At 41.0% G+C, this 27,111-nt stretch overlaps 2 protein-coding genes across 12 annotated transcripts in view; one reads left to right on the top strand and one right to left on the bottom strand.

Moving 5' to 3' along the window:
* Positions 1-1,560: 1,560 nt before the first annotated feature.
* On the bottom strand, positions 1,561-15,318 carry calcoco1a (calcium binding and coiled-coil domain 1a). 3 transcript variants are annotated; one of them, XM_037772973.1, is made up of 15 exons: positions 15,062-15,316; positions 13,776-13,940; positions 13,583-13,685; positions 10,241-10,443; positions 9,838-10,050; positions 9,390-9,538; positions 9,238-9,325; positions 8,969-9,124; positions 8,240-8,494; positions 7,838-7,963; positions 7,465-7,560; positions 6,502-6,589; positions 6,067-6,314; positions 5,684-5,775; positions 1,561-3,612 (listed from the first exon to the last, which is right to left on the bottom strand). In XM_037772973.1, the coding sequence occupies exons 2-15, from the start codon at positions 13,905-13,907 to the stop codon at positions 3,585-3,587; spliced, it is 1,977 nt and encodes a 658-aa protein (XP_037628901.1). In that variant the 5' UTR covers positions 13,908-13,940; positions 15,062-15,316; the 3' UTR covers positions 1,561-3,584. The 3 variants fall into 3 exon arrangements, with proteins under 3 accessions (XP_037628901.1, XP_037628903.1, XP_037628904.1); XM_037772975.1 differs by having other exon boundaries at positions 9,238-9,307; positions 15,062-15,311; XM_037772976.1 differs by lacking the exon at positions 5,684-5,775 and having other exon boundaries at positions 15,062-15,318.
* hoxc13a (homeobox C13a) overlaps positions 11,159-27,111 on the top strand; it is a 70,893-nt gene continuing 54,940 nt past the window's right edge. For 5 of the 9 annotated variants that reach the window (XR_005207287.1, XR_005207286.1, XR_005207290.1 and 2 more), the window contains exons 1-2: positions 11,159-11,291; positions 12,686-12,780. The gene's annotated coding sequence lies outside the window, so the exon portion shown is untranslated. The other 4 variants (XR_005207292.1, XR_005207293.1, XR_005207294.1 and 1 more) reach the window with 4 other exon arrangements.

The following is a 27,111-nucleotide window of genomic DNA, read 5'->3' as shown; positions in this document are numbered from 1 at the left end:
CAGCAGGGTTGCCTTTATGTTACTGTAAAATTAACATTATTATACTGTCGCTGAAATTTACAGCTTTGTACTGTTAATGAAAAATACAGTTTGAACTGTTTTTTTTAATTAATTTCACAGTATTTACAGTTAATTTACTGTTTAAAGATACATTATATAGCTGTTTTCACCTTTCTTACTGATTTGTTTTAATGCACTATTTAGGTTGTATTTTTTACATACATTTTAATAAACATTATTTTTTGCCTAGATGAATAGACGTAGCAGGTTACAGACATAAGAATAGTCACACTAAATACAATTAAAGGCACTTGTTAGGAAAAAGGCTATAATAGACTTGTTGACACTTTTCCCAAAAGTGTCTGTCTATAGCTGGCTACAAGCACAGAATGCAAACCATAACAACATGTGAATGAAGAACAGAGCTAATTCACTGATTTTACAATCATGTACAATGTACAAGCCTCACATGTGCAGATCTACTATATACTGCATGAAACTGTTACTGATGATACTTTAGATAGTTGATCAGCAGTAAAGTGCTGTTTTTTAAGAATGCATTATATGAGTGTAATTTAACAGGTTTTCTTTTGTATTAACAGTAAAGCACTGATTTTTTAGCAATAACAAGTTAATACTGTTGAAATCCTGCTGTAAATTAACAGCAATTGTTTACAGTGTGGAGTTGGCTCACAATGTGAAACAGCACATCAGTTACAGAGCACCCTCCTGCTTGGGTCAAAACAGACAAAAAGGACATTTGTTACATATGCAGCGAAATCCATGGAGGGTTGGGAATCAGTCAAGGGAAGAGAGGAGAGGTGAAGGGAAGGTGAGAAACGCTTTCAAGTGCAGCGACCATAAATTTAACACCTTCCCCTGTGCGAGCAGAGGGGTAGGCGGGCCATCTTAAAGGAAAGGGTAATGGAGAAAGTGATGAAGAAACGGGTAAAGGTATCTGTGACCAGAGTGAGAATGGAGGGTGTGCCAGCCAGCTGGGAGGAAGAGGGAATAAACAAGGCCAGGTAGAGGAAGGGGTGATTTGGGGAAGGGGGAGCGAGAGCTGGGGGTCATAAAAACTAGGAGATGTGTTCTGGCCTCTGGGTCTTCATATCTTTTACATTTCTAATTAAAAGAGATAAAGAGTGAGGGAGTCATCAATCCCACAGTGATTTCCCAGTTAAGGTTTTAGAGGGGGCTGTAAACTAGGCAGCCCGGCATCATTGATTTTATAATTAGCTATCGTCACCCCAGACTTAAGATGGAGGGAGTGTGGTATAGAGGGAGCTTAAAAGAGGGAGCAGCAGACTGCCGGAGGAGTGGCGAGGCACAAGGATGGAGATGATGATGAGGAGGTCAGGCCTGAGGGGAGAGCGCTGGAGAGCCAAAAGGTGAGCGGAGAGAGAAAATCCAGAATGAGATCTGAGACAGGCAATGAGCCAAAAGGGAATATAGGTTATAGGGCTGTGTGAAAAGAAATGGCATAGTTAATTACCAGTGAAATGTCATGCGAGGATCAAAATATTGCTATGATCTTTGGCCAGAAAAAGACACATTAGATCCAATAATGGATACATAAACCATTTTATTATGCAGAACCCCGCCCAAACCCTGTTACATGACTGATGAGAAAATACACGGCGGCGTACATGTGGGATAACCTTCACACACAAAACTTCAAAACAAACCATAACCACTGGAGCTTTATTGCAACCGGAGACGGTGTTCCCAACGAGGAGCACTCGTACTGGAGCTCTCAGTGGAACAACAAAAAAAAACACAACTTCCCGAAGACATAAAGTCAGATTACAACCACAAACAAGGACTATGGAGAATACATGTAGTGTACTGGAAAAAGAATAGCTCCTCAAAAACATTCCCACTTCTATACAAAGAGACTCAACGTGAACTGCAACACCAGAAGACCCAGTGACACAAGGTAAATGAGAGGTTTCATGACCCTGTTCCTTCTGTTTAAACACTTAAATCAATCATCTTTCACCTTAAACTCAACATACTGCTATCATTCCCTTTCATTAGCACCGATATCTTGCAACAATATAACTCTTATATCAAATCTTAATAGAGTCAAAGTATCTGAAAGCAGAAGGTAAAAACAAAAAAAAAGTGTAGATAAAATATATACGTAAACACAGCACACCATGGTAATGATTAAGATAATGATAAAAGGACATATTATTAAGTATCCATATATCAACTTTTCATCTAAAAACTCTTCTATAGTAAAAATAGGGTGCAAATACAGCAGATAAAATCAAGCATCAAAGTGTCTATAGCAAATCTTCTTAGCCAAGCATGTCACACATTGCACAGACAGCTGTGTGAGGAAAAACATCTATTTCAAACTAAACCTGAATATAGTTTCATTGCAGCGTAACTCAAGTTAATTATAAATAGAAAATCATGAAAAATGCATACGGTATTGATTAAAAGGTAGGCAGCGACTTTTTATTAGGCAGTATATTGCCATATAGGACTAGGTGTGGAAATACCAACACCAGGTCATGGTGTCAGTATATCTATAAAGATGATTTTGCTTTGACTCTTTTTTTAAAAATTATTTTAGGCAGAAATTTAGAACTGCATGAATGTGAGATTTCTGTACAATACAAACTGTAACAAACATTAAATATCCAAATGGCCGGCTAGTAAATTTCATTTATGAAATCCGGGATCATTAAAAAGTAAAAACTGCTTCTGATCTATAGTGAGAAGCATTAATTTTATAATAATGATGATATTAAGGTACTGAAGTAGAAAGTTGCATCTGGCATCTATTTAATAGACTTTAAACACAATCTGTTCAATAAGCTTTCTATTTCAGACGCTTGTCCGTCTCAGAGCGCCTCTGCATCACTAAATCTCCTTAACTGCATCCGCGTGACAACAATCAACTGCTAATGCGTACAAGAAAGTGCATATCAAATCTTACTTCTGAGTAAATGGAGGAGAAATATGATGTCATAGACCTACATTACTGCAATATAATTCTAGCATGATGCTGTATCATTATTACTTTATGCTGCCGTGAATATAGCGTTCAAAGCTGCTGTGGAGAATTTAATGCTGGAGGAGAGTTTTGCCATGATTTCCAGTGGAGCCGGGGCCTGCACAAAACATCATAATTACAGTGCCTGTCATGACTCCTAATCACAAATGTCATAAAAACGACATAACATCCGTCGTAAAGCTCTCGACGTTGCAATGATTCAACGGAAATCATTCTGCTACAGCCTGCAAAACTCTCCAAACGCCGGAGCGCCATGTCCAAACGAGTGAGAGAGAGTTTCAAACAGTCTTATGTCAGTCATAAACACGGTGCTGACCTGTCACCACAAGCATTATGTCATTCCTAACAACGAAACAGCAACGATAACACAACAGTCAAAGAGGGGGAAAACAAAGTTCACTGGAAATATTAATGTAAATTGCATATTACCATTTTTGTCTGTGTAGTGAGTGAGCTGTATATGTGCTTGTTAGTGGAAGTAATGTGGAGCCACATTGACTCCAAGAAAGTTCCCCTTCTTCTCTTTTTTTTTGATCGGCTGGATGTCCACCGGTTACCATAGCGAGGTGTCGGCCAGATCACTGCAGGAGGACACAAAGCAGAGTGTGCGTGTGTGAAAAAGTGAAAGAAACACACATTTCTGGTTGAAAGGGGAGGTTAGACTGAAGGAGCGGCTGAGCGGGAGAGAGAGGGCTTTAATGATGCTGAAAATTGGCCCGTGACTGCGGTACACCCCTCAGGTAAATCATTGCTACAGCTTGCTGTCAACTTATCTGTCCCCTTGTCCTCCCATCTCGCCCCTCCCACGCCCCGGCTCTGTCTCATACAGTCTCCCCCCCACCTCACCCCGACTCAACTTCTTTTACGACCACATATTCAAAACTTCCATCTTCCAGCCATACTCACCCTGTCACCATAAATAATCGGTCGCATGTGTCTGTGTGCATTAGCAAGCTTTGAATTCATTGTGTACGCCTCAAACCATTTCTGTGTGAGGTGGAAAACCCAGTACTCAGCTACTATGCTTGAGTACAACTACTTCATTTTTTCCTTTTTGATTTTTTTTACTTCTCTACATTTAAGAAAGAAATACAACACTTTTTTTACTCCACTGCATTTGTCTGGCTGCTGTGTTCACTAATTACTTTGCCGAGTAAGGTTGTACACACAAATCAAGTCGTGAGCTCATAAAATATGACGCATTGCTGGAGTTTAAAACCAGCCCGGCGTGACAGGAAGAAATTTGTTGGCTTGTTTGGCCTCAAAGAAATTTTCATTTTAATATGCAGCCAGTAAAGCAAAGCTCCATTTTTGAGCATTAAATCTTCAACTGGTGCTCGATTTGTTGTGATTGTCTTATCGACGCTTGCCTTGCCCTTCATTAATCTAACCTAAATCCTACGATATATTTCAAAGGGAAGGCAAGTAGCATGTCCATGTGTCCGGTCACATTATTTTCACCTTTTAGAAGCTATAACCGCAGTAGTATATGACATGGCTATATCAGTAGCAACATTAAATACTTCCATCTGTAACAGTGTGACATGCTGTGGTGGAGGAAGTACTCAGATCCTTTACTTAAGTAAAAATACCACTTCAGCAATATAAAAACACTCTACTATACAGCTCATAGACAACTACAGACATCTATAACATGACAAGACACTGCTTGTTTGTAAGAAGGCACAAGCCAATAGGGTTGGCAACCACTAGTTGAATAACATTGCATTATATTTTATAAGAAGTAAAAAGTACAATTAAGGCTAATATGGCCAAAATCTTCTATCACTATATAGGTCATTTCATATCTTGATAATGATATATGTGATGATATAGCATGCTTTCTGGTAATTCAATAAATAAATAGTCTATATGAAATAACCACATGGTAAAGCCTGTTGTTGTATAATGTAATACTTGATGAATGAAAAGTACTGGGTATTTTCTCATTTTAAGAACTTGAGTGCAAAATGAACATTAACAGTTTTAAGGGAAATTATAGAGAAAAAGGAAATACATATAGCCCTAGTATATATAACAATAGAATGATATTGAAATTGCACGCAATAGACAGTTTTATATTGTTTTGATGATATACTGTATATCGTCATATTGCCAAGTACAATATTTCCCTCTGAAATGTAGCCGAGTAGTGGAGTAGAGGTCTAAAGTTGCATAAAATGCAAACACTCAAGTACCTCAAAACTGTACCCTGATACTTGAGAGTAATGGAGAAAAGTACTTTCCTCCACACCACCTGTGTGTGTGCGTGTGTGTGTATATATAGTTAGGTTTAAGAAAGAACTACATGGTTGGGCTTAAAATTACTACGTTTGTCCGGTGAAAATGACGTTGAATGTTGTGAACATGGGAAACGAACAAACAGCTGATTGTAACGTGACGCACGAGACACACACAGTGATCTCTTGGATGAAAGCCTTGTGTTTGATGGACCCATCCATCTCCCCTCTGCCAGGTGTGTGCCTTTTCGCTCTTTGAACTACGTCACCAGACTCCCGGCGCACTTTCTCAGAGCATTTACTGTTGCCACGGATGGGTTTCCAGTGCGTTTCAGACGCTCTGGGATTAAGAACAGGCTGATATATTCTATGTATGAATATGTGTGTTTAATGGGGGGGGGGGGGGGTTTACCTGAGAACAGCGTCCGCGTGCTCAGGCAGCAAAAGTGCTGTTTCCTCTCCAGAACTGTGCCTTCCACACTGAAGTGTATCAGATTCCTCCTCCTAAACCCCAGAGAGTAACACACACGCACGCACGCACGCACGCACGCACGCACGCACGCACGCACGCACGCACACACACACACACACACACACACACAGCAGCCATTACACTCTAATAACTTGAAGACTAGCGGCCTAATTGCTTCTAGGAGATAATGTCGGTATCAAACGATCCACTGCCCATGTTTAACTGGTGTGTGCGCGGCTATCAGCATGAAGGCATAGCTCATTTTCAGTATCACATGCAATTAGACTGTGGTGACGCTGAAAGGTTCAGATAGCGCGTCTCACCGAATCAGAGCTGTGTGCCAGAGTGTCAGGGTCGGCCTGGTGTGGCGAGGAGAGCGGGGCCGGCTGGTTGATGACCACTGCGCTCCTCTCCACCTCCCTGGGGGAGGGAGGAGGGGTGGCAAGGAGCAAGGAGTCGGGCTGGCCCTGCTCACACAGGCTGTAGTGTCCCAGAGGTCTTGGTGGACGGAGGGGCTGCAAAGCCTCTGGGTTCTCGTCCTCTGAGTCAGATAACGCGCTGCCAGGCCGCCCTGCCAGATAGAAAACAGAAAAAAAGAAAAGTGGTCACTTTTCCTCAGGGCGCTGCTCCTGTCACCCCCCCACGACATACAGTAGGCCATTCGGAGCAATATTTAGTGCTGCTGTTGAATGATAGTTAACACTTTTATTGTTCACATCTGCAGGGTGTACAGTAGATTAATGTGCGGCTCCATTCACCTGTAGAGGCAATCGGGGCAGCGCTCCACTTGGCACTGGCCACTGTTCCCATCTTCTGCTCCAGCTGACAGATGTACTCCATCAACTCCTGTAGTAGAAAAATACAGCCATCATATCACACACACCAGGGCCGGACTTTCATCATGGCTTCAACAGCCGACACCCTCATGATGTCTTCTTCTACTTCTTCTTCTTCCACATAAAAATGGTTACACAGTAAATACACAAACACTTGCGGTTATATAAATATCATTATTACTGTTCAATAAGCATTTAAACATTTGATTTATGATGTGTTACACATTGGCTGCTACGCTCCCTTGCATATAGGCGGATGTTAAATTTAAGCTGGACACTGATTTTAAAAACATTGACCATCTACTCAGCCGGTAGCGGGCGAATGTGATGGTGGTTAGCCAACAAAAACTCTGCAGGCACTTTAACAGCGGCAGCACGGACTGCCCTGAAATCCTCTGATTTATATTGCACTATAAACAATTTATATTGTACAATAACAACTAAGAAGACAACAACAGACAGAAGATTCCCAACACCTGGGACACTCACAATCCCTGTATATTGTGTGTATATGTTCAGTAAGCTTTAGGATAGGAATACATTATTAATACAGAAAAACAAATATTATTCAGAAGTGCACTAAAGCTGGAAAGTGGTACAAACTGTAACTAAACTTATATTCAATTTGAATCTGATAATGACTGAAGCACTGCAGTTGTGAGCTGATTAGGATAAAACTGTTACGATTTACTTGTTAATCCATACAAGCCATTCATTAGCTCTGAGATCAGCTGATAATACTAATAATACCTGTGACACCACACATGCGGTGTTTTCACATGAATGTACCATCTCACAACAGTATATTTCCCCCCTTTTTGGACATACTTTCTGTCAGCATAGATTCAAGTTGTCCCCTGTGACTAATCAAACTGTTTTTCTGACCTGTTTCTCTGCGAGTAGCTGCTCCTTCTCTTTCTGGCCAACCCTCAGCATGGCCTTCAGCTCCTGGAGCTCCCTGCGGGTTTCACTCAGCTGGACCTGCAGGATGACAGCACAACAGGATGTATCAGAACCTAGATGGGTCACATACTGTGACTTCAGAATGACAACTGTGTAGTATACAGAGTAAATCTCAATAAAGTTAAAGGGACAGCTCTAGATTTTGGGACATTTGCTTAGATAAAGATCAATACTACTCTCATTTCTGTGTGGTAAATGTAGTTTTATCTACTGCAAACACACTGAGGTGAATTCACAAAAACGAACTTATAACAAGAAACACTAAATACAATAAGTTCTCAGTAGTCTTTCTCACCCGGTTGCAATCCTTTTCTCTCCCAAGCTCAACCTCAAGCTTCACTCTCTCCATCGTCTCCTCCTGCAGCCTCTCCTCCATCCTCTGCATCTCTGCGTTGACTCTCTCCAGACGCTCGTGGTCCTTCTGTCAGGATGACACACGCATGTTTACTCATTATATAACATGTTCACCTCATGTGTAAAAACTCAACTTCACAGCTGCAGTGCACAATAAGATAAACAATGAAAGCCACTTAGGAGAGTTATGGGAACATTTCATCTCGAAGCCATCATAAATTGTTTTGAAACATCATGACATCTAGACAAAATATATTCAAAACTTTAACTCTACCACAGTAAAAATGTATAAAAGTTTTGAAATCCTCCACTTCAGATCATATGTTCTGCAGAGATAGAGTACCTCAGCGCTGCGTTGCAGATTCTGCCTCTCCTGGGCCCAGCGGGCTCGTCCCTCTCTCATGGCCAGACTGGAATCTGCGAGCTGAAGGGTGAGTTGGGCTGCCTGCAGACGAGCCTGATGCAGTTCGGCCTGCCCGTGATCCCTCTGGGCCACCATGCCACTTAGGTCACTTTTCAAGCCCTCTGCGGCACGCTCACTCATGTTCAGGCGCTCCCGCAGGCTCCGCATCTCCTTCAGCGTGGCCTCGTTCTCCGCCTGGCCATAAAGGGACAAGAAAGCGCACGTTGGCTACATACTGTATCTGTAACTGTAGGTGATTTGCTACATACTGTCAGCCCATGTTTTAAGTCAATTCTATCAAAGTTTTAGAATGTGCTGACATATAACTCTTATTTATAGCAAAGCATATTTATGAAAGAAAGAGCCTAAATCACAAAGTAAAGGTATAATAGGAAACAGCATCCCATCCCCAGCAATTGAGACCATGTGTTTGCCTCGAATAAATTCTGGTGTCAGGTGCAAATACGTCTCCACTTATAGGAGGTGCTGAATTAAAAGCAAGTATTCTTTGGTAGACAAGAGTGTGCTGATGGTCACAGCGCATCACACAATTGAAGCCTCTAGCATGCATATTTGCCTATAGTCCAGCTTTAACTATCAATCCATACATTCATTTCAACCCTCCTTTCAATCCCGTCCACTCTGATTTCCAAAGAAATGACCTCAGACCTCTTTCCTGTGGGCAGTGGTGAGTTTCTGGGTGAGGGTGGTGATGCTGTTTTGGAGCTGCAGGACGCTTGTGTCTCTCTGGGCCAGCGAATTCCTCAGGCCCTGGAACTCCTTAGACAGACTTCGCAGTTCACCTTCTGTCTGTTCTAGCTTGGTCTGAAAGAAAGACATGACACAGATGGGAAAAGAGAGAGTTAGATGTGGAAGAAAAGAACAACGGGGGACACAGGTTTTATTATGATATACAGCATGTTCTGAATCATAATTACCTGCAGGCTCTTTCTCTCGCTATCCTCGTCTTTTCTCTGAGCTCCTGCCCTCTTTGCTCTTTCCTTCATCCTGCACACACAGATTTGGCTACTGATGATCAAAAGTATTCATGACACCCACATAAAAAACTAAAAGAAAAAAAATGTCTTACCTTTCCAACTCGGTCTCTCTTTCAACAGTCCTCTGAGTCAGGGTTTTGATGTCCTCCTCCAGCTCTTTGATTCGCACTTTGCTCGCCTCCCTTGCATCCAATAAAGCACTTTTCTCCTGGGCTAGTGATTCTCCAAAAGCCTGCTCCTCCTAACAGACCAGAGGCATTTTTAAGTTTTTATGAGGAATTTTAATTTATCATGACATAGCCTAGGCTACCCATATGAAAATATATTACATCTAACATTTTAATATAACAACCCAGACATTTTATTGAATTACTGTAGATTTTTATATTGAAAAAGAGTGGATATTGTTCGAGCAGAGACGTGCTTTTCATCAGAGAATAAGGGCACAGATACAGAGAAAAGTATGGAAATGGTAGCAGGCAAATTGGTCCTATAATCAAATGATCTTGCCCGTCATTTGCCTATAGCTCTATACACCACCTTCTGATCCATCTCCATCTCCTCCATCTTCTCTTGACTCTGCTTCAGCTCTTCCTGCAGCCTGGCGATATCACTCTCCAGCCCTCTGCGTCGTCGGTCCCAGGCCTCCCTCGCCCTCTTGTACTCCTCCTTCTCTTTCTCCCTGTACCTGTTCGCCGCCTCCTGCGTCTGCAGCAGCTCGGCACGCTCTCGCAGACATTCCTGCAGTCGACTCTGACAAGAGACAGGAGGAAGCAGACGGCGGATGGGGAATCATAATTGTGCTCTATAGTCTTTGTGTGCCATGCAATAAACAGTATTGATTCCCAAGCATATGTGTTTTATCAGCACTCATTAATTTTGCAAAACTGAAAACTCTCCTTCACTACCTCATCTCGTAAATCTATGTATTTGTTATGCTCACCTGCAGCAGTTCAGCCCTGGGCACTACCAGCAACATGTCTGTGGCTCCTTCCTCTCCATGGGGCTCCTCCTCAAGGGTCACCAGTTCCTCAAGTGGCTTCGGAGCGCAGAAAATGAATGTGGAGCTGCGGGAGAACACTTCCCCCTTAGCATCGATATATACAAACTCATAGTCATAGGAGCTGGGCTTCGGCAGGTAGGAGGCTGGAAAGTGGTAGAAAAAAAGATGAGACAATTAATTTTCAGTGAAGAATAATTGTGTTTCAAAGTAATCCATTTTTTTGTTGTTTTTGAGTTGGCTTCCCATTATACTATATATAGTGTTGAACAAAGAACAATGTGGGAGCTAAGTGCACTTTAGATAATTAACCTCTAATTTTGGATCATCTTTTAAGATTACTATAAATCTTTTCCATTCATACAATACGACCCTTTTAATGAGTTTACACATTTATTTGACATTTCTATGGCTGTGATATTGTAATGCATAAAACATTACATTTACAAAATTAAATTGTATTTCCAATAGATTTTTTGTTGTATTGCAGCAACATTGATTTATGAACAGAGTGTTGCAATACACCTTCCAACCACTAGAGGCAGCACTCAGGTGTTTAAGCGCAGGTGGGCCATGGATGTAACAGGTGAGCGAGAAAAGAACAATGGCGTCACGCGCCATCTTTGATTAGACGGCGGTCGCAAACATTTAACGCTAGAGGGAATTACGAGTGATTTAGCTGCTTTACACCTGCCTGGAGTAGCTTTTCCTCAACCTGATACATCGTGGAGAAGTCCAGCTTGTCTCAAAGTGAGTTCCTGTTGTCATTATTAATCCGTAGAGGTATTTATAATAAGACAGAAATAGTACTCCAACGGTCCTGTATCAGGAGACCTAACGTTACCTAGCAACCAACCTTTGGTCCTGTATCAGGAGACCTAACGTTACCTAGCAACCAAACTTTGGTCCTGTATCAGGATAGCTAACGGTTAGCTAACGTTAGTCTTTTATCAGGACTAACGGCTAAGCTACCAAACTTGTAACAAGTGTTGTGGTAATTATAAATTATATATTACATATTGAATATTATGTGGTCTTACTAGGAGTTAGCATTGAATGTGAATATTGAGTTTTAGCTAACTAGCTCTGTCTGTTCAGTAGAGTGTCTGGTCCACAGGTGTTATGTTGAAGTCTGTTTCCCCTCCTGTTGAAATGGGTTCAGGTTTCGGTAGAGGGATACCCATATCGACGGGAAACGGTACCAGACACAACACCGGGACATGTTTAGCATGACGTCGCAGTAATTAAAGCAGGTGAAAACGGTTAACTTCAGGAGAAAAATGGTCGGTGTATCTTTTGGTCATTTGATTTTCCTTTCACAAACGGATATTTAAAAAAACAAATTAGTGGTTATTTGATTTTCATTTTAAAATATAAAAATTAAAATTGAAATACAAGGTGTTTTTCTTTATCAGGGTCAAAAAGGGACGAACTAAACTTAAAAAAACGGGTTGCTTTTCTTTTTCCATTTCTAAAAACGGTGCTGTGTAAGAGAAAAAAAAGTACGGTGCTGCTGTGTGACTGAAGGTGATGGACACGGATCAGTACGTAGTTTTTTTTAAACAAAAGAGTGTCTCAGGGAAGGAGACATGACTCCAGTTTTTCTGCAGTCATGTCTTTTCCCCCTCTCACATAGCACCGTCCTCATACGCGCTCTTACTTTGTAAATAGCAACTTCCGGTCGTAGAATATGAAAAAACAGGCGTTTTTTCCGTTTCTGTCTTTTAGTGATTTTATTTTTTGTTTTTAGAAATAGAAAATGAAAATCAACCCGTTTTTTAAGTTTAGTTCATCCCTTTTTAACCCCGATAAAGAAAAACTTCTTGTTTTTCAATATTAAGTTTTGTATTTTAAAACGAAAATCAAATAACCACTTATTTTGTTTTTTAATATCCGTTTGTAAAAGGAAAATCGAATGACTAAAAGATACACTGACCAAAAATACATCTTCCAGTGGCTCAACATTTGTCATAGGTGCTGTGAGGAGCAGCTTAACAGGGCCCTCACTGTTCGGCTATCTCCATTAGACACAGCCAGCTTCCATTTAAGTAAGCCTAATTAATGCTATTAGTTACACCTGTGTTTTCCCTTCAATGCCATGTCAAGATGGCTGCTGTGAAAAGGGCCTAAATACTGTAGTTAGTATGCTCCAACAAGCTAACTGCTCGTTAAACAACAATGTTTCCCAAATTTCATTATATATATCTATATATATATCTATATATATAGATATATATACCCCCGTCACTTCACAAGACACGGGAAACCTCTGTTGGTCTGGAGGAGGTGCAGCATTTATTTCTGCACAAACATCCATACGTGTAAGAAGGAAGAAGTTACAAACAGTCCCATTTAATTCTCTTTCTTTTTTATCCCTCAACTAAACAGGCAACAACTGATGAAGTTATGCCTCCGGGTTCCAACCACATCCATACTTCTCAGGAGCAGCCAGCCACAGCCCATGACTTCATCCAGCCCATAAAGTAAGCTAACCTAATACTATCCTTATCTCGCACAGGCTATAGCTTCATGTTTAGAATGATTTACTTTTCTGTTTCACTACACATGTACAGTAGAGGGGCCAGATGGAAAACAGACAGGAAGAATACAGCAAAGTTTATGACCTGTATTGTAACTTAAAGCACCAGCTTAGGTCACGGTGCAGGCAACCTTCTTTTTAAATCACTGCATCGCTGATGATAAGGAAGCATCAGCACTTTCTTTAGACTTTCCCTCCTCTGCTCTACAACAAATGAAGAATGACACTGTCAGTATGCTTAAGTTAGTGATAAATCAACTAGAGGTCAATGCCACACCTGCTGCACACATGCCCCTCACACTGAATCAGGCTTATCTGTTGCTACTGATAGACAGGACAGAGTGAGCACTGTATACTTGACTAGTAGTAGTCAGAGCAGGCTTTGACAAAGGCATTGTCTTTGTCATGCCCATTACTCAACCTCCTGCAGCCTAAAGAAATTCATTCAAACCATGACAGAGACTGTGCCTGTGTTAGAGACCAAGCTGAGGGGGATATTTGTCTTCTGTACAGGATATTTTCCCCTTTTACATCTGTGGAAATACTCTTTTAAGATAGAAATAATTAACATTTTCCTCCATTCAATACACCAGTCGCTAGCCTTTAGTGTACAAGAGAGCAATTCAATTTACAGAAACATCAATCTCCCGCTGAAGGTTTTATGTGCACATCTAAGCACCGTACCAGTATAGATTCTGGCTAACTATGGGAAATAAAATACAATTAGAAAACAAGGGCATGAGTACCCTGGAAGTGCACACAGCAGTTGACATCGGTGCCCTCTTGATAGTCAGGCGGGGCCATTGCCCAAACAAATGTGTGGTAGTCCTTCACTGACGTCCATCCAACCTTAGGAAGAAAACATGCTGTTATTTTGCAGTTGAATACATCTACTCTTTATTCACTTAATTTTTGTGACAGTCGTCAGGTTAACAATACCTTAAAGAGCCCTATCCAGTCATTGCTGGCCCAGTTGTGCTCTGGGCTCAGTGTGTAGTGGCAATCGACTCTGCTCTGAGGGAAGTAACTGCAGCCCACGTTTCTGAACTCCACACTGCAAGCCTTTTCCATGGCAACACAAAAGAAAGGCAGGCTATTGTGCACCTACAGGAAAAAACACAATGTTCAAACTTCAGTGTTTTTTTTTTGTTTTTTTTAGGTTATTCAGTACAATTTCAGGGTATAAACAGGCATGCATGATTTAGATACGCTAATTGTGCAATAGGTAAGATGTAACCTCTGGTGAACAAACAAGACAGTCGTCGGCCTGTGAATATTTATTTAGTGTAAGATGATATCCTGACTGAGCGCACACTTGAGGAGAAGACACCTCAGCGACCGCATGGCCTTTGAGCAACATGACATATTGCATGTTTGTCACTAGGGCTATTTCAGTAGTTGTCAACATCACTTGCTATTGTACACCATCACGTGTACGCATGCAGTACAAGACGTATTGGGCCTTCCTCCTTCATGTATAGGGCTCAAATTCTACACTTTTTTTTTAGAAATTCCTTCCTGCAGTTAACCACATCTCATGGAGACATGTGTGTCTCCACTGAGGGCATTATTTATTCATTTAGCATTGTGTTGGGTTTTGACTCCACCATAGGTCATATGTGTGTAACTGTTGGTACTGGATGTACCCTGTCATGCCAGAAATTAGACTATGCCAACATGTGCAAGGACAAACATTTAAAGGGAACTCTAAAAGCTCCTATTTGGGTTTACAATGTACATATACTGCAAACTGTGGATTAACTGTGACTTTTCCCATACTTTATATTTATCTCATGTGGTACAGTCATAATCCAATAGGGTAATTACAGAGTTTTCTGTCAGTAATGCATCCTTCTAAATTTAGGAATAAGGGACGAAACTTTTACTGTGTAAATATTGCAGATGCTGTCAAAAAACCACAGATCAGTGACTAAAATATAGAGTAGCTTTCAGGAGGGTTCACATTACACAGCACGAGGCTTGAGGCCCAACAGTGGCACATGTCGAGAAAACAGTGTGCCATGCACGTCGATTGCAAGTTTAGGAAGACAAAACGTGTAAAGAAAGCTACTAAAGGTAGATCTGAACCAGTACTCGTTAATTATCATTATCCAATTAGTCAATGTCCTGCGCGTGCAAGTCAGACGAGACAATAACGGGCTTTGTTAACTACAAAAGACATCTGCGCACATTATCTGTCGACCGTCTCGGATATCTTCGCTTACCTTTTTATCGCCCTCACTTCTCTGTTAACAGTCTAGAACGAGCCGTCTTTCTATCAAGATACAAGGAGTCACAATGCGTGAGAAAAAACAACAAAAACATGAGCGACACAGACGCGCGTTGCTCCTCGGTTGCTCAGTTGCTCCACTAACACGAAACAATAACACAAAAAAAAAACACAAAGCAAAACACAAGCATGACAGCTTCACTTCCACTGCAGGGAATTATGGGAGCTGTTGTTCACCACGTCGAGGAAATTACGCTGTTACACCGCACTTTGAACTACAATCCCCAGTGCTCAGAGCAGAATAGCAAGGGGGACGCACTGGACGTAATTTGATGCTTCTCATCGGCAGCTGTTGTTTTTCTCATCGCATGTCAAAGCACAGAGAGCCACTGGTTGTCCGACAGAGATGTGCTGACTGACCAATGGAATTAGTATGTCTTGTGTGCGATGAGGAAAACAACCTTACAGAGGTGTGCAGAGTGGGAAACAGCAATTTGACCCTTGTTCAATTTCTGTTGTGATTTCTTTTGCATTTGCAACCATCTCATAAGCTACAAATTGTATATGTTGCTGTCAATATTATTATTATTACACATTATTTCCCATGCAGCTGGATATGGACAATGTAGCCTATACACTGAAGGATATTTAATTTGAATGGCAGTAAAATACTATCTGTAGAGCTGCAACGTTTAACCAATTAGTTATTAAATTAATTGCCAACTATTTTGATAATTGATTCATCTGTTTGAGTCTAAATTCTCTGATTCCAGCTTCTTAAATGTGAATATTTTCTGGTTTCTTTACTCCTCTATGACAGTAAACTGAATATCTTTGAGTTGTGGACAAAACAAGACATTTTAGGATATAGTCTTGGGCTTTGGGAAACACGGATCGACTTTTTTCACCATTTTCTGACATACAAACAACTAATTGATAAATCAAGAAAAAAAATAATCATTAGTTGCAGCACAAGTCATCTTCGTCCTGCACATGATAACCTATTTAATTTTATAGTTCTATGTTTGAGTTTTTACTAATCAGTTGAATTGATGTCCTGCAGTTGCTTGATCCAATTAATAAGAATCAGTTTTTATTTGCCAAGTACATACATACAAGGTTGACTCCAGCTTTTATGCATCTTTGCAAACGTACTTACACAGAATAGAAAAAACAGCTAGGGACTAAGACAATAAAGCTGGAAAAATAAAGTTAAAGAATAGACAGGACTGTTATGTACACAAGTAGTGAAAGAAATAGGTGTATATATAAATATTCATTTATCTCACCAATGACCAAAAATAAAATAAAAAATAAAATAAAAACTTCTCTTTAAGTGTAAACAATACAAATAGTGCAAAGAATAACTACTGAATGGATAGATATGGGCTGGATTAAGCAGGTTTACTGAGTTACCTGTATAACCAGAACAGATCTTTTTGACATAAATCCATGTTCCTGATTTGATGGGGATTTCCGGTTTTATTCAAACACGGTAATCCTACTTTTTGAATCACTCAGCAGTTTGCCAATTGGTTTGAGAGACGCCTCACATCTCAAAGCATGATGATGTTATGGCGCCGGACAGCAGATGGCAGTATACCATCTTGAAAACTCATTGCTTTCAATTCAGGCTGTCACATGCAGAGCATATTCCTAAACCATCTATAACACACAGTGCATGTTTTTAGCCTCCCGAGACTGTCCCATAGCCTTCTGATGTCATCTTGGCACACATTTTTCTGTATTTTTCCTTAATGTAGGATACATTACATAAAAGGAATAGTAATTAATTAGGGTGAAGCACGAGATCCAAAATAGAAAAAGGAAGACGCTGAAGGCCGACATCTCTTCAACTTGGCATTAATTAAGCCTGGTGCAATTAAGGTTTTGCAGATAATATAACAGAACAGTAAAGTATATGACTGGCCGAGTGAGTAAATGACGACACCCCTGGATGACGAAAATATCACTGTAAAGTCGTTGAGTGGGAGCATATTACAGTAATTTGATAAATTATTTGTCCTTGACGAAAATGCCCAATTGTGAGTTTTTAAATTAAATGCATCTTTAAATTCTGGCTTTGTAATTAAACGTGAACTTGATTTGAATAGATTTAAATCACTATTAAAAATGATAATTAAGGGAGTTAAAACATTGCAGTACACTCAGTACAAGGCAGTTGGCTGCCTGTGACCACTAAAAAAAAAAAAAGCAGAAACCCAGATCATAGAAGTGGAAATTTAAATTAGTATTTAAGGTCATCATGCCTCAGTAACCGCAGCTTAAATAATGCTCATCCTACATTATTATAGTTATTGATGTTCCTCCCGTAGCCTGCTTATTTATCTCTGCTCATTGACGAGTCAATCCAGTCACACAGTACTTTACTCTCCTCAATTAGTAAGTCCAGTTTGGCTAATTTAGTCTGTTGAAGACACTATAAGGACGCTTCATGTAATTTTATGCCGACGGACAGTCGATGTTGAGACCCTATAAATTGTGTTTAAGTGGATTAATAGTGTGCTGTGCCTGTGTGAGCAAAGTGGTGCTGGAGGTAGTGGCTCTCTATGCAGTAGGATAATTAAATAGGTTGTACTGCAATGACTGGCTTATCCAGTAGCTATTCTTTACATGTGTGTTTTAGGCTAGGATGTTAGGAAATTAAAAAAATACTCTTTAATTTGATTTTGTTGCAATTGTAGGTTGTAGGTTTTAAATGGGTGTCTTGCTTCTGCTTTATTATTTCAATTAACCCATATGAAAAGCCATATGCTTTTGCTAATTGTCTGGTGTTTTTTTTGTCACTGTTTTTTCAGAAAACAGTATGGCAGACATCAGTTAGCCTTGACTTTGAAGCGTCCCTGTTAGAAGTTAGAAGATGGCTGTGCAGTAGGAATGTGAGGCTTCACCCTAATAGAGACTAGACTGAAAGTGGATTGTCCATGAAACTGCTTGATCTTGACCTGGCGGCCTGCTGTTATGGCTCCTCTGTCTGTCATAACCTCCCACCCCCAACACATGTACATATACACACGCACACATAATATGAATGTATAGCCTACTTTTCTTCTTTGGGAAGTGTGAGCTGGACTAATATAAACACTTTTAAGCATTAAGTAGTAAAACACCCCGCTATCAAGTGTTCTGGTACAAAAGACTCTGCATGCTGTTTATTTATCTGTTGCAGAACTATTCCACACAAATTTAATCCCTCGTCGTCTGCTGATTTCTAGCAGCCTGGCTTGGAATTCCTCCCAATATAAGAAAATGGTACAGCCCCTGAGTGCTACTGCAGTTTTATTACCTGAGGTGGTCTGTCTGAATATAGCTTACCACATGTCTCATTCAAAGGGAATGGCAGGTATGTGTCACTAGTCATAAATTGTAACTTGCCTTCAGCAGTAATCAGTTGCCAAGGAAACCTCAAATGGGATTATGACCTTCTGTTGTGTATAGGAGAGTAAACTGTTAAATGTTGTCAACATCCAAGAGACGAACATTAAAGATTTATGTCGGTAAACAATTTATTTTCTCATCATACTAAATTAAAGTGACGTGTCTTGTGTGTGAATAGAGCTTTTAGAAATCTTTTTTTTTCTATCAAGGATATTGTTTAATGTAATCCCAGCATTTTTGCGTTAAATGATGCCTATCACTGTGGGGTGAGTGATGTTATCAGTGAGGGCTGTGTGACCATGTAGTCAAGGAAAGGCATTAGAAGGGTAGAAAACAAAGAAAGAGGGAGCAGGAGCAGAGTGCCTGGAAGGAGGGCAGAGTGTTGGGAGGGCGGAGATGGAGAAATGGGGGACGGTGGTATTTAGTATGCACGGCCAAGCTGCCCCATCTGCTTAGCGCAGCAGTCCCTGTCGTATAACTGTCTACAGGCCGTGGGCCACATAAAGAATGTCTCAGATTTGATGTAATTCCGCAAAATTAATGACAGCTTTACTCGGTATGGGCCGTGAGGGAATGATTAGTGTTTGATCGTCCATCTGATCAGATCCCTTGGCTGGCTGCAGGAGAGATGCTCCACTATATGACTGCTGCCTATGGCAAGCACACACAGATATACCTATCCCAAAATCATCCCTGGGCCCCCACGCTCTAGTTTAGGTTTGAGTTCTGGTTCCCGTTTCCCTCAACGCAGACAACCAATATCCCGTTAAACTCTCCGTGCTGTGACACTTCACATCAAAATGAACACCTACTGATGGGCTGGATGCAGGTCTCACTGGTGGTGTGATTGTGTACACAGGGCAGTTTTTATTTCAGGCTGTGCAGTATTTCAAAGGAAAGTGGGCCAACCAGCATCCAATTTAGAGAACTCAGAGGTCACACTATGACCTTTTACAAGATATGCTTTACTGCAGCTGTGATTGGAATTGGGTATTAGTTTTTAAAAGAGATGGGGAATGGATTGGGAATTTGAGAGAAGAAATTGATCCACTGGATGGATTGCAGGAGTTGGACAAGTGGAATTCCTCTCCTCCTTTTTAATTCAGCCCCACCTTAGCCGGCCCAACCCCCATCTCTTTCCTCCTCCTGGGCTGCTGCGTTTACAAGCGAAGGGGGCATTCTGTTTTACAAGTGAGCCTGGTGCGTCTCGGTGTGCTAGCAACATTAAAATTGAACCCGTCTTATCTGTGCAAAGCGTGAGGCTTTACATCAGAGGCTGTCGTACTGCTGCCATGAGGCTCCTGTGTGCTTTTATGTAATGTGGTGCAGTCAAAAACCCAGTGGACAATTAAAGTGAGCTGATAGATAAACAAGTGATTGAAGGCAGGGATGTTAGTTTGTGGAATGTAAGGTAGAGTTGGGGGAGGGCAACTTCATTGCCGAACGGTTTACTATTGTTAACAAGGCCAAGTCCAACACATGACATGCTTTTCTCCGCCAAATCAAGTGTCATCATTACTTTATAAACAGCCTGATCTGAGGAGAAATGTTGTTGTTTTCAAAGTCGTACCTATTTTGTGCTGAGTTGCATATGGCAAAGCTAATTTCCCATCTGACCATTAGTACTCTGGTCCAGTACCAAGCACAGGGAGCCTAATTCAGCAAAGGCTTGGGGAGGGTTGTGTTTCTGCCAACACAGATTGTCGGACAGATTGGCAATCCTTCACTGTGTATGGATGCAGTGTTTTTTCCCTGAAATTGTTGGCCATTATAACAAATTACTTGCAAAAACACCATTAAAGTAAACAAAAAACCTCTTGCATCTGTTTTGATGCTAGGCCTGTTCCAGTTCAATTGCAACTCACTTCATTATCCTTTCTCAGTTTTCCTCTTTCCTCAGTATTTTTCCATTTTTCTACTCTCTTCCATAACACTGTCTTTCCAAATTACTTGAACGTATTTCCTCCCGCCTGGGTCCCCCCTTCCCAATCGGCATCCTCTGATCTCCTTTCATTCTGCTTCTTTCTTGGCCCACTCCTCCTCCCCCACTGCTTTCTCTTTCTCCTCCACATTTTATATTTTTGGCTGAGCTGAGGACCTTTCTTAGCGCAGTGACCTTTCTGGTTTTAAATTAAGCCCCACTGCGGCATGTCTCTCTTCATAGACCGCCGGTTACGAGCCTTCAGAGAACCGCAAAAAAATAACGATTCTGATGAAATGGCCCCTTTAAAAAGCTCTTCCAAATTCCTTTTACATTTTTCTTCCCCTCTTCCCTCTTTTTCTGGTCGCATTAATATTCACACTAATGAGGAACATCCTAAAGACCAGACCATGGAAAATATGAGATGAGACACAGGCACATGCCTCCCCACATGCACATCATACACACACTGTTGCTCATTGCTAATGGGTTCTAATCAAATGCCATGTATGTTTGAAGTGATTTATGAAAACTGGGCAGCGTATGCTTGCAATGTGATTGCTTAATCAGAAAGAGACCATTTTTCAATGGATAACCCAGTTTGTGGCCTTTTAGAAGAGCCCATGCTTTACATTATGTGATTAATAGGCTTCTAATAAATTGTATTTAGATGATGAAGAGTTTTTTTTACTACACTGAGGTCATGCTGTTACCTGGTAGTTTGGAATTTGTTTCAATACTTCATATACAGTACGTCCAGAATTTCACAGTATGTCAACAGGTCTGTGGTGTGTTAAGAAACAAGGTGATGATAAACCTCAGTGCAGCATACAGGACCTCCCGGGTGCTGAGTAAGGTTGTAATGGCCTTGTTCACTATCATCATCCTCTGGTCTCCTGTGCATAATCCCGCCTTGCTTTCGGTAAATGAAAATGAGGAATCTGACTCAGTCAACCAAAGCGTGATCCATAAATTCCCCAAATTTAATTGAAACAATATGAGCCGTGTTCGCTTTCCAAATTAATTTAAACCATACCTGCTCATTGCACCCCTATAAAGATCAAGACGGAGAAAGCAACAGCAATCAGGGCTCGGAATAATCAGAGCAATTAAGCTCTCCAGTCAGGGCATTGTTTCGGGCCTCATGGGAAAAGGCTTCCAGTGGGTGTTGTGGAAAACAACAACGTTTTACTTATGACTATACACTGTAATGGAGACATGAACTTGGTTGCGATGCAGACATATAACCTTTATTTAATCAGGTAATCTTGAGATCAAGATTTCTTTCCAAGAAAGACCAGAGTGCAGCTGAAGAAATAAGCAAAGATAGAAGACATCCCACTGTGGAATTTGTATGTTGTATGAGATGTTTAAGTTTGTTTAAGTTAAGTAAATTCTTTGTATGCCTAATTTATCAATTTTATAGGGAGCATAGTATTTGAAGGCAGTCTTTTCCAGTTCAATATTTATCTGAGCAGTAGCTAATCCTGAGATGTGGTCTGGTAGCTTTAACTTTGAGAAGAGATGTGATATACAAAGGCAGCTTTATTCATAAACAAAGATAATGGTGTGTAATTCACTTCTTGTTGCTAATGAGGACCAGCCTGCTTTTTCATATAGTGCACCGTGATTACTGTATAATGAAGCATAAGGAAACAATGGTGCTTCCAACATTTAAGACTTTTTTTTTTTTAATTCTGGAAGAGGTTAGCACCATACTGGGTTTATTGCACTGGGAGGATGGCTGTATTTAAAGACATTAGAGCTGCACTTTTTCCAGTTACATATTTTTCGTCATAAAATTTCCACTGACACCCTCAGATGCAGACACCGTACAGAGAAAAAAAAAAAGAGTGTGGAAAAATTCAGAGCAACACGAGGTGGAAATATGCAGACATTAATGTGCTGGGTTTCTCTACTCAACAGATTGGTCTTCTCCACTAAGGGATGAGCACACGATAGCCTTGAATATTAATCCCCTCCTCCCCTATATGGGCTGCATCTAACAACATGCAGAGATGATTTCTGGGGCCCTCTCTCCTAAGGTGCTTCTTGTAGCCTTGGTAACCCTAATGAGTTATGGGCCAGCCCAGTTAAAACATGTGTGGTATTACCCCATTCCAGGGTGTGTCCTCCCGTGTGTCTATGAATCACTGATCTCATCAGACTGGTTCTCTCTCTCCTCTTCACATCCCTCCCTTTCTCTCCCTCTCTCACCCTCCCTTCGCTCCCCTCCCCCATTCCCTGTCACACTCCAGTCCCCTGGGGCGTCTGTCTGGGATCTGCCAGGCTCATCAGTGTAGGAGAGGAGAAGGCTAACTGGGAGCCTGTACTGGCTGTAAATCTGACCATGGGAGGGAGGGGAACCTGCAGTGGCCACACTTCCACTGCAGCCCAGTAAGTCCAGCAGCCCCCCCAGTACACTGGTAGTAAACCTCTTACTTGCATCAACATGTGCAGACACACACAAACCCAAATACTCAACAAGGCAGTTTTTTACTCAGGTGTTCAGGTGTTCACCGAGTTCAAAGCTCAACTAACTTTGTGTCACTGCAATTAGCTAGACTTGTCTTAACCTGAGAGTGATAATGAGCTCTCATGCTATATCTTTACCATTTTTTCACACAATCAACCATCATGCATATACATGCTAAAAGGGCACGTGCCTTCCTATAAAGGAAAAACACGTTGTAGAGCTTGTGGGATCTTTTGAGCGTGTTTTATTGTCGACCCCTTATACTAGTATGTCTGTTTTTCTTCATGGTAAAAACTAAAAATCAAATCATGCCTTGATATGCCTATGTCTGGGAGAGAAGAGTCTCCAAATGAATACACATATTGTGTTTTTACTATTTCCTGGAAATAGGATGATGGCAAATGTTTGCTGCTGAGGAGGTGATGAGAGTTGGGTGGCATGCTATGCAATGAATGAAAAGTATTATTTAATCCATGGTGCTATGCAGAGGTAATTTCAGTCTCAGAGTCGCTATAAAGCCCTGGAAGCCTAGCACTGATCTGGACTGCAATGCAGTGAGGTGGGCTCTTCTCTCTCATACATACATTTAGCTGGGTGTGATACCATTCCATACACATAGACACACACCCTCCCTCTCCTTATCTGAGAAATAAGCATTTTTACAGAGTTTGAGCTGTAAAAGGAGAGGAGCAGATAGCCCATAAATCTAACCATAAAAACGTTAAGTTGTCAGAGGTGCCATCAGCTATCAATCGTGTGCGGCAAGCTGATGAAGGGGAAATAGGTGATAAAAAACAGCATTTTAGGGAAATTATGTCCAGTCTTCCATTTGCGAAGTGCTGCAGTCGCATCACGGCAGAATCTTAATCACTGGCTGGTGTGGCCAGGGACTGTTCCTTGGTGTGACAGTGAGGAGGAGCACACCCTGGTGGGAGGGTTGGATATTGAGGAGGAAAGGGGAGCCGTAGGGGAAAAGAGGGGGGGGGGGGGGGGAGCAGCGTTGTAGAAAATTATACAACTAGCATAAATCACTTCTACACTACCGTTTTTCTCTCTCCCTCATTTTCTCGCTTCCCCCATCTCCCTCACACGCTCTCTCCCTCTTTCTCTGTTCCTTTCTATCCTTCATGGCCGTGCATCTCCCTCTCCTCATTTGCACTCCCACCGCTCCTCACCCCAGCACAGTCCCCCTGGCTTTTCTGCCCTTTTATTCTTCTTTCAGTCCCTGGCCATGTGCTTCATTTGAAGCACTGCTGGTCACCCTCACTACCCCACTCTCCATCCATCTCCAACTTCATTTCCACTGTGGTTTGTTTACATGCTTTCTTTATTGATCTGCTTTTTGTTGCCTACCAGGGATTTATCCCCTGTCCATGGGACTGTATTAGCGAACCTTAGATTGACTTGTCTCTCTGAGATGGTTCAGATATAGTCTGTACTTGAAATAACAGAAAATACCATCTGGGCTGACGCTTATTTCACACTTTATCAGACAGCGCTGTGACGTGATTCCCGGTTGCTTCTTTATTGTGGAATTTTCCTCCTCAAACAGAAAAACAACCGGTGATGCTTTTATATCCAACAGCATTTTAATACAAGGCGGATTCACTGAAACGGCCTGCGAGGCGAAAGTAAATTTTGCTATAGCCCATAGCTTTTTTTCTGTTTTTACTTGTGTATAATTCAGTGTGCGTCTTATTCATGTCACTGTATGGGATTGTGGGCTTGTAGCACAGAGAAATGATATACAGGCATCATGTGAGAGTACCCTTGCCTATTGAGGTGATGAATGCCTTCATTGTCTGATCTGTGACTCCCCCTTTAATCTAAGGTCATTTGTTAATTAATTTGAATAGCCTTACAGGCTCTGGTTCTGCTCCAGTGGTCTTGGTTGAGTGATGTCATCCTGCACTGAGCAGACTTTAAGCACTGCGAAATGGATGCAGTGATGCATGTTCATCTGCAGTGGCCCCTCTAGTATTTTCTGCCCTGTGTCCATTTATCAGGGGAAGGTGTTACTGAGCACAAAGCAGTCCTTAAGGAGTGAAAAGTGGCAACGTTGTATTTCACACTTAAAAATGGTGACAAAGATAGAGTGGGCTATTGATTGAGTATATACAGCTAATAGCTCTGATGAGTTTTTGAAGTTATAATGTTCATGTAGGACTGGCACAACGCTGCTGGCTTCATTCACCAAAGTTACTGGTCACCGACCAAGTGGTTCTCTTTGGTCCTGGTGGTTTATGTTGAGACATTAAAGATGCTTTCTGGCAGTGATCACAGTTAGCCAAGTCTTGTGTTAGGGGCTGTGCTGCCACCCTTAGTTAGACTGAGGTACTGTAATGCAGTATCCATTCCCACGTCAGTTTTTGGTGGGCTACTCTGCAGTTCAGTCACACGGCATGTGTTTGTGACAGAGGGTAGTTTAACAACACATCCAACCTTACTGCATTACAGCTAGTGTACCAGGGAACATGCAGGCTTTATGTAAAATGAACTGCCACAAAGATATACTGTCCAACTGTGTTAAGCTTTTCTACCCTCTCAGTGCCATTAATGTTTAAAAACTAGGCATAGACTTTGTGAGCAGTGCTGTATTCCCGTGCTTTTTAGGTTTTGTTATACATTTAGTCCGTCGTGTGTCCCTTACCATGCTCGTATGTTGCTATTATTTGTTGATCATTTGATTGAAATCTTTTTTACACATGAAATTAGGGCTGTCGACCAAAAACAATCGTATTCACTCATAATATTTTGTCGACTAATCGATTAGTTGGTTTAATGGACAGATCTGTAAAACTGAGTTTCTCTACAAAGACTCACACGGAAGCACCGCTTTAAATCTTGTGTTTACCAGAGATCTGCTCATAAGTTTCTTTGAAATAAGTCAGTTAGCATGAAATATATAAAAAATGACTAATTGACAAAAGAAATCTTAGTCGACTAAGAAGATTATAGTCAACTAAGAGGATCAGTAGATGTCATAGAAGTAACATGTCATGTTACTTCTATATGTATTGGTGTGTTGCTGCATTAAGACTGAAGTCGTATGTTTTTCCCCACCATGTAAAGTCGATGCACAGTGGTCCCTGGCTCGGATTGAAACAGTTCTCCATGCATATATAAACTGTGAAACTGCTCACCAGCTCTCAATTCTAAGTTTTTTTTTTTTTTTTTTATGCATCGCCAGAAAATCTGAATGAAAAGGAAAGACTCTGATCTCAGTGGTGGATTACCTTAATATGTTAATGTGCAAGACCAAAGACCAGGAAATTTGCCATTAATCGTGTCATTTGTCAAGGTTGCAGTTAGTTTTAATGTGTTGTTTTTGAAAGATGAAGGTGCCAAAATCTAGCCATCACTTAAAGGTGTGCACTTTTGCAAAGCTCTGAATACCATTATGTATCTTATGTTTGTATTCAGAAGCTCATTGTTGTTGTTTTTTAAATGTGTTGTAAAGATTTTAAAGAAGTGATAAATCTCTTCGAGTTTCTGATGGTGTGCTTCCTTGTGGATCCTCAGACAATTGCGGTCCTTCTTATTATCCCCTAACAATGCAGATGGCATAAATGAGAGGGAGAATATGACACATTTGTAAGACGCAGGACCATTTTTCTGAGGTTTTCTGTTGTAGGGAGTGGTTTTCCGCTCTGGTGATATGTTAGTGCAGTGACAGCTGCATCTGCCAGGGGGCAGTCGAGCACACACATCAAGGCAGCACAGATAGTCCTGCCTCTGCAGATCTCTGTTTCTCCCTTTGTGGCAATATTACTGTTTCTGTCCTTCTATCAGGAGACATTTAAAGCAAGTCGCTAATCAAGCATATCTGTGTAATGTTACATGAATCATTGTTGAGATTAGCACTACTATTTGAATTATTTTGAGTCGTGGCTATAGTTCTGTGAATCTCTGCTATAATTATAAGCACTCACTGGTTTATATCCTCTATTAATGTTCTCTTCATTAGCATTAAATCATTTTCCATTTGGAGGTCAGAGGAGGCAAAATGAGGGATGGAGGTCTTAATGGTCTTATCTATAGGACAATGTCAGGAAAAAAAGCAATGTTAAGACTATAACACATTAATGTTAAAGCATTCAAAAAGTTTAAACGGCATACATAAAAAGAACATTTATTCACTCTCCAAAGTAAGCTTGCCAGTTACAGTTCAATGAATTCAAAATGTGGAGTTGTAATTTTGTACCCATAAAACTGTTAAAAGAATTTCATTCATTTCACTACTACTCAT

Source organism: Sebastes umbrosus, chromosome 6 (genome assembly GCF_015220745.1).
Source record: "Sebastes umbrosus isolate fSebUmb1 chromosome 6, fSebUmb1.pri, whole genome shotgun sequence".
NCBI classification, from domain to species: Eukaryota; Metazoa; Chordata; class Actinopteri; order Perciformes; family Sebastidae; genus Sebastes; species Sebastes umbrosus.
Note: the sequence above shows the minus strand (reverse complement) of the source record. Positions and strands in the feature narration are given on the sequence as shown.

Bases quoted from the DNA above. Each gene is read 5' to 3' on its own strand.
- calcoco1a (XM_037772973.1), bottom strand. From the start codon at position 13,907: ATGGAAAAGGCTTGCAGTGTGGAGTTCAGAAACGTGGGCTGCAGTTAC. The intron at 13,686-13,775 runs GTATTGTTAACC...TTTCTTCCTAAG, and splicing joins ACTGGATAGGGCTCTTTAAG to GTTGGATGGACGTCAGTGAA. The intron at 6,590-7,464 runs GTCAGAAAAACA...TTTCTACTACAG, and splicing joins AGCTACTCGCAGAGAAACAG to GAGTTGATGGAGTACATCTG.